Consider the following 16,388-nt stretch of genomic DNA (forward strand, 5'->3'; position numbering starts at 1 on the left):
GACAATGTTTCTCTGTTTTAGCCTTGGCTGTCCTGGACTTGTAGACCAGACTGGCCTCTGACTCACCAGTGCAGGGATTAAAGGTGTGCATGATCACTGCCCAGCAAAACCAAAAGTATGTGTAAGCTTGACAGTGTATTATTTGCAAAACAGTACAGTTTATAGAGGCTTAAAAAAAATAAACTGTGTGGTTTAAGAAACATTTAAAACAATAAATAATTTATTTTTGTTTCCATCAAGAAATGGATGAGAAGAGGCTGTTGGATCCAGGGTTGAAGGTTCATAAAGGCCTCTGGGATTACACTCTGAAGAACCAGCAGATGGAATGCCGGAGTGACTGAAGAAAATGGGTGCTAATGCATCTAACTATCCTCATTCATGTTCCCCAAGGGTAGGGGGAAATGCACAGGCCCAGCAGACTTTCATAGGTAACTTTGCATTTCTTTAATTTCATTTTCTTTTGTGACTGTAAATAGAATTGTGTTAACAGTTATCTTTGTAGATGAGAAGAGTGCCAAGCCATAAAAAAATCAATTACAGTATCCAGGTTCCATGTCCTCATCCCTATGTTAATCTGGCTTGTTATAAATGGAGCTTTAGAGTGGCTGAAGAAAAAACATTTCAGTTTTATATACAGTAGTCTTAGTCTGTAATTTGTAAATTGCTTCCCATTTCCTAAAAAGTCATGACTGAGGCCTTGATGTCCTCACTTGCTAAAAACCAAAGGCATTTTAAAATGTCAAAAACATTTTTGTTTCTATTTCTGTTTTTTTTTTCTTTCCTTCTTCCTCCTTACCTTCCTTCTTATTAAACATTGTTACAGAGAGTGTGTGTGTGTGTGTCTGTGTGTATTTACTCATGGCACATGTGTAAAAGTCAAAGGACAACTTGGGAGAGTCAGTTCTCCCCTAATCCCCATGTGGGTCCAAGGAATCAAATTATGGACAGAGGTTTGGTGGCAAAGGACTTTCCCACTGAATCATCTTTCTGGCCCTTTACATTTTGATTTATTTTATGTGTGTGTGTGTGTGTGTGTTACATGCATGCATGTGCAGGTATCACTTGCTTGTGTATACATGGCAGAGTTTAACATCAGGTATCTTTTCAGTCACACTCCACAACACCTTATTTAGCTTTTAAGATTTTTTTTTTTAATGTATATGAGTCTGTGCCTGATAATATGTTTGTGTGACAAGTGCCTGCAGAGTCCAAAAGGATGTTGGATCCTCTGGAACTGGATTTACAGGTGCTCATGAGCTGCCTGACGTAGAGGCTGGTAACCCAACCAAGGACCGCTATAAGAAGAGTGATGCTGAGCTAGTGCAGTGGTGTACACCTGTAATCCCAGTACTCAGGGAGGCAGAGGCAGGCGAACCTCTGTGAGTTCAAGGCCAGCCTCTACAAAGTGAGTCTAGAACAGCTGGGGCTACACAGAAACAAGAAAAGATCTGCCAGTCAACCTGGAGCGCATGTTTTAACTACACTGGTTGGCCAGGGATCCCCTAGGATCTGCTTGTCTCCAGCTTCCCAACACTGTACCATTGTGTGTAACTTACGCTAATGGATGAGTATCTGAACTTAGATCGTCATGCTTGCCGCCATCTTCCCTTCCCCACTTCCCCAAATATGCACACACACACACAGAGACACAGTACATACACATACACTCACATACAAATGCACACACTCACACATAAATACGCACACACACACTACACACACATACACTCACATACAAATGCACACATAGCACACACTCACACATAAATACGCACACACACACTACATACACATACACTCACATACAAATGCACACATAGCACACATGCACACATACTACATACACATACACTCACATACAAATGCACACATAGCACACACTCACACATAAATACACACACGCACACACACACACAGTACATACACATACAAATTCACACATAGCACACACGCACACATAAATACACACATGCACAGTACATACACATACACTCACATACAAATGCACCCATAGCACACATGAACACTCACACATAAATACACACACACATACAAACATACATACTCATACACTCACACACACAACCTTTGTTGAGTTCTCCAGCCCAGTCTGTTATCGTATTCTTGACCTCCAGCGTCAGCCTCTAAAGTGCTGCGGTTACAAGTTTGCATTACAGTGCTCAGCCCTCTCTCTTAATATAAAAATTAGTTCATTTTTATTTAGGAATATTTTATTTATTTAGGAATATGTTGGTAAAAATTTTAGGCATGAAATATGTTAAGGTTCAAAGTAACTATTAAAAAAAATCATGATTTGCTTAATTTTCTTCTTAGGAACATCATCCTATTCTCAGCAAGGCTATGGTTGTGAATCAAAGTTGTATAGCCTTGACCATGGCCATGAGAAACCACAAGACAAAAAAAAGAGAACCTCTGGCCTTGCCACCCTCAAAAAGAAGTTTATTAAACGCCGAAAATCAAATAGGTCAGCTGATCACGCCAAGCAGATGCGAGAACTCCTCTCTGGGTGGGATGTTAGAGATGTCAATGCACTAGTGGAAGAATACGAGGGAACTTCAGCCTTAAAGGAGCTTTCTCTGCAAGCCAGTTTGGCTAGACCAGAAGCCCGGACACTGCAGAAGGACATGGCTGACCTTTATGAGTATAAGTACTGTACTGACGTGGACTTAATATTTCAAGAAACTTGTTTTCCTGTTCATCGTGCCATTTTGGCAGCAAGGTGTCCATTTTTTAAAACACTGCTTTCTTCCTCACCTGAGTATGGGGCAGAGATAGTAATGGACATCAGTACAGCTGGTATTGACATGCCCATGTTCTCTGCCTTGTTACACTACCTTTATACAGGAGAGCTTGGCATGGAGGACTCAAGGTTTCAGAATGTCGATATCCTTGTTCAGCTGAGTGAAGAATTTGGAACACCAAATTCACTTGATGTAGATATGCGTGGACTCTTTGATTACATGTGTTACTATGATGTTGTCCTTAGTTTTTCTTCAGATTCTGAACTAGTTGAAGCTTTTGGTGGAAATCAGAATTGTTTAGATGAAGAGCTCAAAGCCCACAAGGCTATCATTTCCGCACGGTCCCCATTTTTCCGAAATCTATTACAAAGGAGAATACGGACTGGTGAAGAAATCACAGACCGAACATTGAGAACTCCCACAAGAATTATTTTAGATGAGTCCATTATACCAAAAAAATATGCAAAAGTGATATTACACTGTATGTACACCGATGTGGTGGACCTCGCTGCTTTACACTGTAGCCCCTCTGTGGGGAGTCTCAGTGAAGTTCAGGCTCTCGTCGCAGGGAAGCCAAACATGACCAGGGCGGAAGAAGCCATGGAACTCTACCACATAGCACTGTTCTTGGAATTTAACATGCTTGCACAAGGTATGAATCCTGACTTTAAATTTTATTTCTAAAATTATATTTTTGTCTATCAAATTGAAAACATAACTACTTTAATTCTATGATAACAGTGTCTAAAATATGCAGGGTTAGTTTTTCCTCGGTCTGTAATTAGGAATTCTAAGACAACTTCAGAGTCAATGTAGCTCTTCATTTAATTCTAAAATGAAGCATTTAGTACTGTTGATAAAGAAGACACTGCAGCCTCACTCTTCCTTAATGTAAGTAAGATGATGGTATGGGCATATATGATTAGCCACCTACGCTGTCTCTGTGTGAGTTTGAACCAGCCCATTTTCCCAGATTTCAAGTTTAGATTCCTATATTTACATTTAACACCTTGTTGATTCTTAATTTAATTAGAATAAATTCATTGTAAAAATAAAAGGTAGGACACATTTAAGTATAAATTTATTGGAATTAAGTCTCTGATTTACATTTTAAAATAATTTTTATCTTTCAGGCTCAACTTGTACATCAAACATTAGCTTGTAAAGCACTTAGTGCCAAACCTGCAAACCCTTTTCATTGTTATAAACAAATGAAAGACACTAGTATATCTGTATCTATCCATCTGTAGATACATCCATATCTAGATATATCATTTTCTATTTTGTTGTTGTTAATGTAAAAGTATGACCTAATGTTTGTTATTAAACTTATAGTTATTACAGCAGTATTTTCTAACTCACTACCAATCAATAAAAGACACAGATACCTAATGCATTTTAGAATAGCCTTGGTTCACCTGGGTCAGGGGAGATATCAGTCTCCTAAACTACCTTCCATACAACCCATAAATACTAGTCAATGTTTTCCATCTCCTCCATCCACGTGGATCTGGCCATGTGTTCTCCCCACATAACCCATCGTGGCGGTTCCATTTTTTTCCCTCCAGTACCTGACCTTCCTCTTCCCAAGGTCCTTCTCTCCCCAAGCCCTGGAACTCTTGCCGTTCCTACCTTCTCTTCCCCTGCCCAGGTACTGGCTTTCTCTATTAGTCAAGCAGGGAGGCAGGGTTAGACAGCAATTCTTGGGGTACGTGACAGTCTGCAGTTAGAGTCTCTGGGGACAAGCAATTAATAAATACAAAGCACCAGACCGTACTTCAACATTATTTATTAGACACAGGTATATCATATTCCTTTTGTGTTCTAAGCAAGTGAATATATGAATGTTGTGTTAAAAAAGTATATATCTCCCAGACACATGCCTTTAATCCTATCAAGAAGCAGGCAAATCCCTGAGTTCGAGGCCAGCTTGGTCTCCAGAGTGAGTTCCAGGACAGCCAAGGTTTCACAGAGAAACCTGTCTCAGAAAACCAAGAAAAAAGAAGGAGGAGAAGGAAGAAGAGAAGGAGGAGTATGTCTGTTGGTAATGTCAGAATCCCTAACATTTCAGAGTTGGAAGAGACCTTTCTTACTACAAAGGGAAAGTATATATTTACCTTTCTGTGGCCATAAAGTAAAATGAAACCTGGTGCCCCTTTTCTGACCACATCCCCTGGAGGGGGAGACCTGGTGGCACCCAGAGGAAGGACAGCAGGTTACCAAGAAGAGACTTGATACCCTATGAGCATATACAGGGGGATGTAATCCTCCTCAGGAACAGTCATAGGGGAGGGGAGTAAGGGGAAAATGGGAGGGAGGGAAGAATGGGAGGATACAAGGGATGGGATAACCATTGAGATGTAACAAGAATAAATTAATAAAAAATTAAAAATAAAATAAAATAAAAAAGTAAAATGAAACCAGCTATATGACCCAATATTACTAGAGATACTTAATTTTGCTAGTGTATGTCACTAACAGAATTTTTCATTTTTTTAATTCATTCATTTGTTTATTCACTTTACATCTCAATCATAGCCCCCTTCCTCCTCACCTCCCGGCCCCACCCTCCCTCCCTCTTCCCCCCATCTCCCTCCCCTACCCCTCAGAAAAGAGAAGCCTCCCCCTAATCCACAAGTCTTTCACTTGCTTGATTAGAGTTACACCAAGGTATTTTATATTATGTGTGGCTATCATGAAGGGTGTTCTTTCCCTAATTTCTTTCTCAAAATGTTTGTCGTTTATATACAGAAGGACTACTGATTTTTTTTTTTTTAAATTTTGTATCCAGCCGTTTTACTGAAGGTGTTCATATGCTGTAGGAGTCCTCTGGTAGAATTTGAGGGGTCACTTATGTATACTATCATCATCTGTGAATAGAGGAATTTTAACTTTTCTTTCCAATTTGTTATCCCCTTGATCTCCTTTAGTTGTCTTATTGCTCTAGCTAGAACTTCAAGGACTATATTGAAGAAATATGGAGAGAGTGAGCAGCCTTGTCTTGTCCCTGATTTTAGTGGAATTGCTTTGAGTTTCTCTCAACTTAATTTGATGCTGGCTATGAGCTCGCTGTATATAGCCTTTATTATACTTAGGTATGGGCTTTGTATCCCTGATCTCTCTAAGAAAAGTTGGAGGTGTTGGATTTTGTTAAAGGCTTTTTCTACATCTAATAAGATGATCATGTGATATTTTTTTTCTTTCAGTTGGTTTGTATTGTAGATTAATTTGATGGATTTTTATATGTTGAACCATCCCTGCATCCTTGAGATGAAGTTTACTTGATCATGGTGGATGGTGTATTTGATGTGTTCTTGGATTCTGTTTGCAAGTATTTTATTGAGTATTTTTACATCAATGCTCATGAGGGAAATTGGTCTGAAGTTCTTTCTTTGTTGAATCTTTGTGTGGTTTAGGTATCAGGGTGACTATGGCCTCATAGAATGAGTTTGGCAATGTTCCTTCTGTTTGTTTTGTGGAATTGTTTGAGGCGTTTTGGTATTATCTCTTCTTTGAAAGTCTGGTAGAATTCTGCGCCCTGGGCTTTTTTTTTTTTTTTTTTTTTTTTTTTGCTTAGGAGACTTTTGATGACTGCTTCTATTTTCTTAGTAGTTATAAAACTGTTCACATGACCTTGGTTTAACTCTGGTAAGTGAAATCTATCAAGAAAATCATCCATTTTCTTTAGATTTTCCAGTGTTGTGGAATACCGGCTTTTGAAGTAAGAGCTGTTGTTATGTACCCCCCTCTTCGTTTCTGATTTTGTTAATTTGGGTATTCTTTCTCTGCCTTTTAGTTAGTTTAGCTAGGGGCTTGCCAATATCTTGTTGATTTTCTCAAAGAATCAGCTCTTGGTTTCATTGATTCTTTGTAATCTGTTTATTTCTAAGTTACAGATTTCAGCGCTGAGTTTAATTATTTCCTGCCATTTTGGGTGGTTTGCGTCCTTTTGTTCTAGAGCTTTTAGGTGTACTTTTAAATTGCTAGTATGAGAACGCTCCACTTTCTTTATAAGGCACTTAGTGCTATGAACTTTCTCGTTAGCACTGCTTTCATTGTGTCCCATAAATTTGAGTATGTTGTGCCTTCATTTTCATTGAATCCTAGAAAGTCTTTAATTTCTTTATTTCTTTCCAGTGGTCATTGAGTAGAGAGGTTTCAGTTTCCATGAGTTTATAGGTTTCCTCTTGTTTCTGTTGGTGGTGGATTTTTCCTTTGATAAGTATGAAGTGTCTTTCCCCGTTTTTTTTTTTTATTATTATTAATTTTAGTTAAAAGTCTGTTATATTAGATTTTTGAATGGCTATTCCAGCTTGCTTCTTGTGTCCCTTTGCTTGGAAATCCTTTTTCCAGCCCCTTACTCTGAGATAATGTCTATTCTTTGTTGCCGAGGTGTGTGTTTTGTATGCAGCAGAATGATGGATCCTGTTTTTGCATCCATTCTGTCAGCCTGTGTCTTTTTACTGGGGAGCTGAGTCCATTGGTGCTGAGATTAATGACTAGGACTAATGATTGTTGATTCTGTTGTTTAGGTGGTGGTGGTGGTGGTGGTGGCGGTGGCGACAGCAGCGTATATATGTATGGTGTGTAGGTGCTTCTCTTCTTTTGGTTTTGCTGCTGTAGGATTATTTATTTCCTCCTTGGGTTAGAGGCTAGATTTGTGGATAGATAGATATTGTTTAAATTTGGTTTTGTCATGGAATATCTTGTTTTCTCCATCTATGGTGGTCAAAAATTTTGCTGAATATAGTAATTGGGGCTGACACCTGTGGTTTCTTAGGGTCTGCAAGACATCTGCCCAGGCCTTTCTGGCTTCTAGAGTCTCTATTGAGAAATCAGGTGTAATTATGATTGGTTTGCCTTTATATATGACTTAGCCTTTTTCCATTGTAGCTTTTAATAGTCTTTCTTTGTTCTATACACTTAGTCTTTTTTATTACTATGTGGTGAGAGGATCTTTTTTTGGGGGGTCTAATCTATTTGGTGTTCTGCAAGCTTCTTGTATGGTTATAGGCCTCTCTTTCTTTAGGTTGGGCAAGTTTTCTATGATTTTGTTAAAAATATTCTCTGGGTCTTGGAGCTTAGAGCCGCCTTCTTCTGTTCCTTTTATTCTTAGGTTTAGTCTTTTCATGGTATCCTAGATTTCTTGCATGTTTTGTGTCAGGAACTCTTTAGATTTAACATTTTCTTTGACTCATGTATCAGTTTTAATTGTATCTTCTACACCTGAGATTCTCTCTTCCATCTCTTGACTTCTGTTGCTAATGCTTATGTCTGTGGTTCCTATTCTCTTACCACAGTTTTCTACTCCAGGATTGCCTCAGTTTGTGTTTTCTTTATTGATTCTATTTCCATTTTCATGTCTTGGACAGTTTTATTCATTTTCTTCACTTGTTTAATTGTATTGTCCTGTATTTCATTGGAGGGGTTTATTCATTTCCTTCATCTGTTTGATTGAATTTTCTTGTATTTCTTGTTCAAAATATTTATTTTTATTTTATGTACATTGACTGCATGTATGTGTGAGAGTGTCAGATCTCCTGGAACAAGAGTTACAGACAGTTGTGAGCTACCATGTGGGTGCTGGGGATTGGACTTGGGCTCTCTGAAAGAGCAGTTGGTACTTTTAACCGTTGAACCATCTCTTAGCCCCCGAATTTTCTTGTATTTCTTTAACGGTTTATTCATACCCTCTTTCAATGCCTCTATCATCTTTATAAGGTTGGATTTAAGGTCATCTTCTTTTGCTTCAGCTGTGTCAGGATGCCCAGAGCTTGCTTTAGTAGGATAGCTGGGCTCTGGTGATGCCATATTGCCCTGGTGTTTGTTGATTGTGTTCTTATGCTGGCCTTTCACCATCTGGTTGTCCCTGGTGTTGGATGGATGTTCCTGATGCTGATAGGACTCCTCAGGGAGGCAGGTAGAGCCTTGGGCCTGATAGTAGCGCTCAGGACAAAGCAGACTGCTCACTTCTGCTAACTGGATGTTCCTCTGCAGGCCTGGATGACCATGGGACTGGCAGGGCTCCTCCAAAGGGGACATTATGGAGCTCTGTGGGCAGTGTGTCCTGGCAGGCAGGAGAAAAGCTGGGTAGGCTCTTGCCTGGCTCTTCCCTATGGCTGGTAGGCGTCCTCTAGAGGGCCACTAAAAGCTGCCAACTAGAAGAGAAAGTGGCAGTTTCAGTAAGGAAAAATTAACATGGTTTTCTATTTTGAAAAGTACATCGGTAGATCAACCAACCAATAGGACTTTGAAAAATATTTTTAAAGCCCTATAGGTATTAATGTTAATGATATTAGAATCAGGCATTGATAAGAGAACTAAAATTACTTTTTAGTTTTAGTAATCTTTCAAATTTTAACATTGTCTTTCAGCAGCAGGCTAGTTTTTGTTTCTGCTGTCACAGCCAGAAGGTCATTAAACTGTTTTTTGGTTGTTTTGATTTTGGGGGGAGGAGGGTTGAGACAGGGTTTCTCTGTAGAGCCATGCTGTCCAGGACTGTCTCTGTAGACTACGCTGACCTCAAACTCACAGAGATCTGCGTGCCTCTGCCTCCCTGAGTGCTGGGATTCCAGGTGTGTACCACCATGCCCAACTAGTAAACTGTTTTTATTAGTTTAAAATGATAATCATTATGTTAATAGCTGACTATCTAGATGCCAGTTTATGGGGACAATATCAGAAATGACCTAGCAGCTTGACCTCCCATTCCTTTATTCTATAAAGCCAAATTTGTGAGAAAATACTTCTACAGAGAAAAATTGAAGTTTGCCACAGCGCCAAAAAGGTATGACAAATCTTTCTTTTCTCAAATTGTTTTTAGATTTTGTCAAGTTTGCATAATAAAATCCAAATATGCTTCTTATATATTTACCTGTTATTAAAAGTGAGAGTGCATACCTTAATGTAGTTATTATTTTACTTTTAAATAAAAAGTAAAATTGCAAACTAGCCCTTAACATCTTTAGTGGTACTTGATTACCTGTCCTGGAATGAGTTAATTTTTTTGTCATTTACATAGAACCTGCATTTAATGCAGTACGTTTAAAGATCTAAAATGTTCCTTCTCTTTTCTCAATCTGGCTAAACAAGTAAGAACTCTTTCCCCGTCTCATTCACAATACATGACAAAAATGGTTTTTACTTTAGCTTCGTGCTCTTTGTGGGACCTTTGATTCATAGTAGTCCTTTTATACCCTCAACATAGCCTTACCTCATTTCTATGAGGAGGACAGTTCTAGGTCACTTGTGGAAGAATTTCATGTGTTAAAGCTTAAAGCTCAGGTCTGGAGCCAAGTGGACTGGCTTTGAATCCTCTACAGCATCTTTACATGTTTGACCCTAAGTGAGTTATATAACTCTAATTCCCTATCTTACTGAGTTAAAAATAATAATAATAATAATCCTACTAAGTATGATTCTAAGGATTAAGGATATATGTTAATTGATCTGAACAGCGCTTGATATGCAGTAAACATTCAGTAAATGTTAGCTGCTAATCTTTCTGATGGGCATCTTTATTGCTAGAGTCATCTTTTTCTTCTCTCCTTCTACCCTAGGCTAAGGCTAGCATTCTACTGCTGAGCTTCAACAGTCTTTTCTAAAAATAATTTTACTAATTAAGCCCAATACTAAATATATCTCATAGATTTATAAACAGTTGGTTTTAAGATTTTTTAAATAATTTTATCCGATTTTAAGTTGGTTTCTATCTCTTACCATTGTGTTTATCAAACTGTTATGTATCAGTCCACCCATGACTTTCCAGTTAGTTCTGCACACCTATACTCAGGCATCTATTGTGTAAGTCTGAATTTTTTCTGTGCATCTCTCATAGTTCTAGATATATACCGTCTTAAGAGAGAATTTAGTAGTTTGAATTTTTATTTTATTTCATTTATTTTATGTGTATGAGTGTTTTGCCTGTGTGTATGTATATGCACTGTGTACATGTTTGGGTCTAAGAAGGACAGAAGAGAACACTGGATCCTCCAGAACTGAAATAACAGATGGTTGTGATTTGATAATTGAACCCAGGTCTTCTGGAAGAGCAGCCAGGGCTCTTAACCTCTGAGACATCTCCAGCCCCCACCCCTACTCCCCACCCCCATCTGTATTGTTTGGTGATTTAAATGAGAATGCTCAGTTAAGAAAGACTGTCGGTCAGATTGAAGGTAAAATCATGATTTGCTTAATTTTCTTCTTAGGAACATATTCTCAGAGCTTGGGAAACTGAGACAAGTATGTTCTAAGTGTAGAACACTTAGCCAGTATATATACGGCTCTTTGTTCAGTCCCTATTACTCCAACAGGCAAAACTCTGAATTCAGCTCTTAAAAGAGCAGAGAGCTGGATGAACAGTGGTGGCACACATCTCGAAAAACCAAGGGGGGAATAAACAGAAATGGAAGGTGTAATAGGGTTGAGAGGTAAACTTGAAGAAATCCAGATTGAAAAAAAACAACAGAGAAAAACCAGAGTATAAATATCTACTATTCCTGCATCCCCACTCAGGAAGCTACTAAAGATGTGATTAACCAGGTGCTAAAGTCAACTTAGAATGGGGAGGTGGGATTAGGAAATGGTATTCAATGCAGGAGCAAAGCAAAGTGCAGCCTAGGTACCAGTCAAGTTAAGGTTACAGTTAGGGTTAGGGAGGGGAAAGAATGTATCTGATCTAGATTGGACCAGAACAGAAATCCCTAAGAAATCTAGATGATCAGTTACTTAGCGGTTGAACAGAAAGTAGCAAATTACACTGAGATTTTATGACACTTCTAATGCATTTATGAAGAATTGGGAATAAATTCAGACAATGAAGTAAATGTGTAAATAAGTTAATATCCAAGAAAAAATTTAATTTTAGCAAATTTGCTAACAAAGGCAAATACAATTCTAGTACAGAGCTTGGCTCAGCATTAAGTAGTATTTAAATATTTGTTATAATAGAAACACTAACATTAGTTTAATAAAAGTTAGAATACATGGAAGTACACAGCACAAGAAAGCTAAAGAATTAATTGGGAGCAGGACTGGGTATTATAGGGGTTTGTTTTTTAGGGTAAACATTTTATTAGTATTCACTTTTAAATTACAAACGTAAAGCTTGCTTACAAAACTACTTTTTACCTTTATTACATTTATGTCTGTGCATGTGTATATAGGCATTCATGTGTCACACCAAGCATGTGGATGGAAATCAAGCTGTGGAAGTTGGTTTTATCATGTGGATCTTCAGAACCAAATTCAGATCCATCAAGCTTGGTGGCAAATGCCTTCACTCACCCCCATCTTCCCAGCCCCCCCCCCCATTTTTTTTTCTTTTTGTTTTTTTGTGACAGGGTTTCTCTGTGTAGCCTTGGCTGCCCTGGACTCACTCTGTAGACCAGGCTGGCCTCAAACTCACATTAATCCTTCTGCCTCTGCCTCCCAAGCACTGAATGAAATTAAAGGCATGTGCTGCCACACCTGGCTCAAAATTAATTTTTAAAATAAAGATATAACATCAGTACCTATTAGACCCAGAGTACTGAGAAAAGGCCACAGTCCTTAAAAATAATAAGAATTCATCATTTATAAAGATTATTGTTTTGCTGCTATATGAATGTGAAGATTCTTTTTTCATTGTTTTTTTTGCCTGTTTTTTGTTTTGTTTTGGTTTGGTTTGGTTTGGTTTTTTTTGTTGTTGTTTTTTTAAGACAGAACCTAATATAGTCTGGGCTCTTTTCATATTTATTAATTAGCTGAGGATGGCCGTGAACATCTGATCCTTCACCTTCTACCTCCCAAGCTGCTGGGATTATAGCATGCGCCACCACGCCTGCTGTTTTTGTGGTGCTGAGAATAGGAGCACATGTGCGTGCCAGGCAACAACTCTGCCAACCATGTTCTTGACTTTATTATGAAGATTAGTTACAAATATGAGATCATGATTTTAATTTTGGTTTTCTTGAACTAATTTGGTCATCCTGACAGCCTTGCGTTTGATGGGTTCAGACACTAATAACTAGCTTGGGGTGACAAAATTGTAAGTAACTCGTTTCTTCTGACCCGTGGTGGAAGAGGGGCTGTACTATGAGAACCAGCTTTGTAGGTCTGGTAGGAGCTGGTGTCCCAAGCAGGCAGCCTGTGCGAGTTACTGAGGCACCAGCTTGAAGGAGCATCTGTTACGAGGCCACTCTTACTGACACCAGGAAACCACTTAGAATTGTTGGCCCAGCCAGGAAGTTTAAGGATTGTTAGGGGCAGGGCCTTGAGTAGGTTGCTGCCCCAGACTCTGGAGTCTAGAGCATTTAGTTAGAGGACAGAGGCGTCTGTTGTGTTTCAGTTATTCTTTCGGAAAAGGCTGCTTTGCTGTATGGGTCATTGGAGCTTTTTGGCTTTCTAGCACTAGAGGGTTTTGCTGTCGCTTGTTGTTTATTTTTATGTATGAGTTGTTTTTATGTATATGTTGTTTAATTTTAATTTTATGTTACCTGCTGAATATACACACCTGTATGCCAGAAGAGGACATTAGATCCCTTTATAGATCGTCATGAGCCACCATGTGGTTGCTGGGAATTGAGCTCAGTACCTCTGGGAGAGCAGCTGCTGCTCTTTAACTGCTGAGCCATCTCTCCAGCCCAAAAGGGTTTGTTTGTTTCTGTTTTTGTTTTCATTTATTTTGAGACAGGATTTCTCTGCATAGTCCTAGCTGTCCTGCACTTCTTTCTATAGATCAGGCTGGCCTTGAACTCAGAAATATACCCGCCTCTGTCTCCCAAGAGCAGGGATTAAAGGTATGTGCCACACTGCCAGACTACACTAGTCTTAATAGAGGGGAGAGACCACCTCCCAGAAGAAAATTCAGGAACGGCTTCTTAAGGCTTCTTTCAGTGTTTGGGTTTCAACATGTGACCTAGACCTTTCAGGTTAGAAGCACAAAAGCAGAAGCTATTGAGAATGCTTTCTGGAAGCAGGGTGGAGCGATAATGTCTACCAAAAAAAGAGAAAGGGTACTGTCACCACTTTCCTGCCACAGAGCAGGAACTGTCATGGCCCAGTTTTCAAGACAGCTGAGTGCTCCCTTCACAGCCTTCTCTGATCTTGCCTGTGCTGAGCCTAGATTCAAGCCCTCCCAACAATGCTGTAAACTAACACAAAGCCTTTTCAGATAAATCTTTTTTCTTCTGAAGGCACCTGGAATTGTTCTGTGGTCACCACACAGGAAGCCTGATTGATAGCAGTGCCTATACTAAAAACAAAGTGAGCATGTAAAATTAAATTTTCCAAATAGATTACTAACTTGGAAGAAGCCAGAAAGGACAAGTATTTTACCACTGCGGCATTTTACAGTACGTACCAGTGGCATATGCTGGCCAGTGGTTCCAACATGGCAAGAACAGAAGTGAAAGTACTGCCCCACCTTTTGAAGAAAAATCCACTTTTTAGAAGTGTGACGTCTTTGTCATTCACTTTAACAACCCCCACACCCACTATTGTCCTTGACTTACGAATATTGTTGCCCTCCAAACAAAATAGCCCAGAAGTACTACCAATCCCTCTGTGTCTTTCAATGTCAGACATTGAACTGCAGACCTTAAATTTTTTATCTGGATCAAAAATACATTTTCAGCCTTTGGAAAATAAAATTTATTTATAGTCTTCATTTTCAAATCAACTGTATGTTGTATTTACCATATGTTATTATGAATGTGATCATATTTTATTTTGTTAAAAATCTTAACAAACAAGCCACCAAAATCATTCACCTAATTTTTTTCCCTTTAGCAACTTGGCCAGCTTCCAAGAGTGCATGTGCCTGCAAGCATACAAAGAGGCAGACTCACTGTCCCCACTCACTCATCCATTTCTCCTCTTTCCATTGCCCTGCATGTTGGCCCTTTTCCTCTTGTCACAGCTCAGTGAAGCTGGAAGTTCATTTTACTTCTGTTTGTAATTGTTCTCTCTAAAGCAGATGAGTCTGACCATAGTTTTAAGAGAATGGTGAACTAAGAATACCGTTTTCAGCAGATCAGCGCAGTCAGTTAAACATGAGACATGAAGATTTACTTTTAGTTTCAGGAGTGGCAGTTCACATGACTGAGATGATGTATATCTAATCAAGGACAGCTATCATTTATAATGGCTTCTACTGCAAGTTTGAATAGCATTCTGAAATACAATGTTTGCTTACATATCTTAAACAGTTTTTAGTATAGACGACAGACTTCCCTCTATTCTCTGCTGTTGCCTTTGTCCAGGGTACCTTTGCCTTTTATCACTGAATCTCCAAATACTGCCCTAACCTTTAAGAACAAACTTGGTGCTTTGTGTGCCCTGTTTTATATTGGCCCACTCCAGGTAAAAAATATTTTCTATTTTCTAAGAACTTTCAAACATTTGTTAAGTGTTTCCATTTTCTAAATGCCTGCATAGCTGTCTCATTTCCTCTTGTTACATATTATATATTCCCTAAAGAGAAAATGAAAACATTGATATTATTTAAATCACCCCAAGAACCTAGAATAGTACTTCACCTTCTTAAAAAGATTTATTTATTTATTTTGTGTAGATGAATGCTCTATCTGCATGTACACCTGTGTGCCAGAAGAGGGCCCAGTATGGATGGTTGTGAGCCACCATATGGTTGCTGGGAACTGAACTCAAGACCTCTGGAAGAGCAGGCAGTACTTTTAACTGCTGAACCATGTCTCCAGCTCTGGTACTTCACTCTTAGCAGATTCTTAACTATGTACTGTGAATTATTTTTCTTAAACTTGTTTTTACTATTTTTGTGTGTGTATCTACACGTGTATAGTACATGTGTCTGTTGGCCACAGAGATAAGAAGAGGGTGTTGGGTCCCCTGAACTTGGAGTCACGGTTGATTATGAGCTTTCTGGGAAGCAAACCCAGGTCTTTGGGAAGAGCAGCAGCAGATACTCTTAACCACTGAGCCTCTAAATTATTCCAGCCTCTAAATTATTCTGAATATCTAATGAGAGCCAACTAATCTTTTTTTTTCCTTTGGATTAAAAAAATGTGGATAGGCATTTTGCCTTGTATGTTTGTGCACCACATGCATGCTATGCCCACAGAGACTAAAAGAGGGGATAGAACCTCCTGGAACTGGAGTTACAGAAGATTGTTGTCTTTGTTTTTGTTTTTTTAACAATATCAATCATTTGATTTTACCAGTGAAGACTCGGGATACTAGGATGAACGCCTGCTAATTCAGAGACACAAAGAAAGCACCCAGCTGACCTTCTTCCTCAGCAGTTGTCCCAAACTTTCTCCACACTGTCTCCAAAACCTCTCAAGCTGAATATTTCTCCTTTTTACTTCCTGTGTATCTCTCTTATCTGTCCTCCTGACTTCCTCTTACTCTCTATGGTTTCTTTTCTATGTTCACTCTCTGTCAACTGGTTGCTTGCTCTACCTCTTGACCCATTGTTGACCTTATTTCATCCTGTTTACAGTATGTAGAAAGAAAGCTCTTGAATTAAAGGTGTGTGCTAAAGCCGAGTCACACTACAGCTAGAAACAGGTTTTTTTCAGTAAGCAATACAATCTCGGGGCTCACAATCTGACCAAATACCCTGCAATAGATTGTAAACTTCCATATGGGGTTCTAGGAATTGAACTC

General features: G+C 38.9%; 1 protein-coding gene across 2 annotated transcripts in view; it reads left to right on the forward strand.

The window, feature by feature from the left end:
- Positions 1-16,388, forward strand: part of BTBD7 (BTB domain containing 7) — a 92,680-nt gene that overhangs the window by 29,754 nt on the left and 46,538 nt on the right. The window contains exons 2-4 of one of the 2 annotated variants that reach the window (XM_084791573.1): positions 241-428; positions 2,335-3,414; positions 9,489-9,549. In XM_084791573.1, coding sequence (XP_084647699.1) covers positions 347-428; positions 2,335-3,414; positions 9,489-9,549 — 1,223 coding nt within the window. In that variant the 5' untranslated portion in view covers positions 241-346. The remainder of the gene's footprint in view (positions 1-240; positions 429-2,334; positions 3,415-9,488; positions 9,550-16,388) is intronic. The other variant, XM_084791572.1, reaches the window with a different exon arrangement.

This window comes from Acomys minous (genome assembly GCF_964271855.1).
Source record: "Acomys minous genome assembly, chromosome: 8".
NCBI classification, from domain to species: domain Eukaryota; kingdom Metazoa; phylum Chordata; class Mammalia; order Rodentia; family Muridae; genus Acomys; species Acomys minous.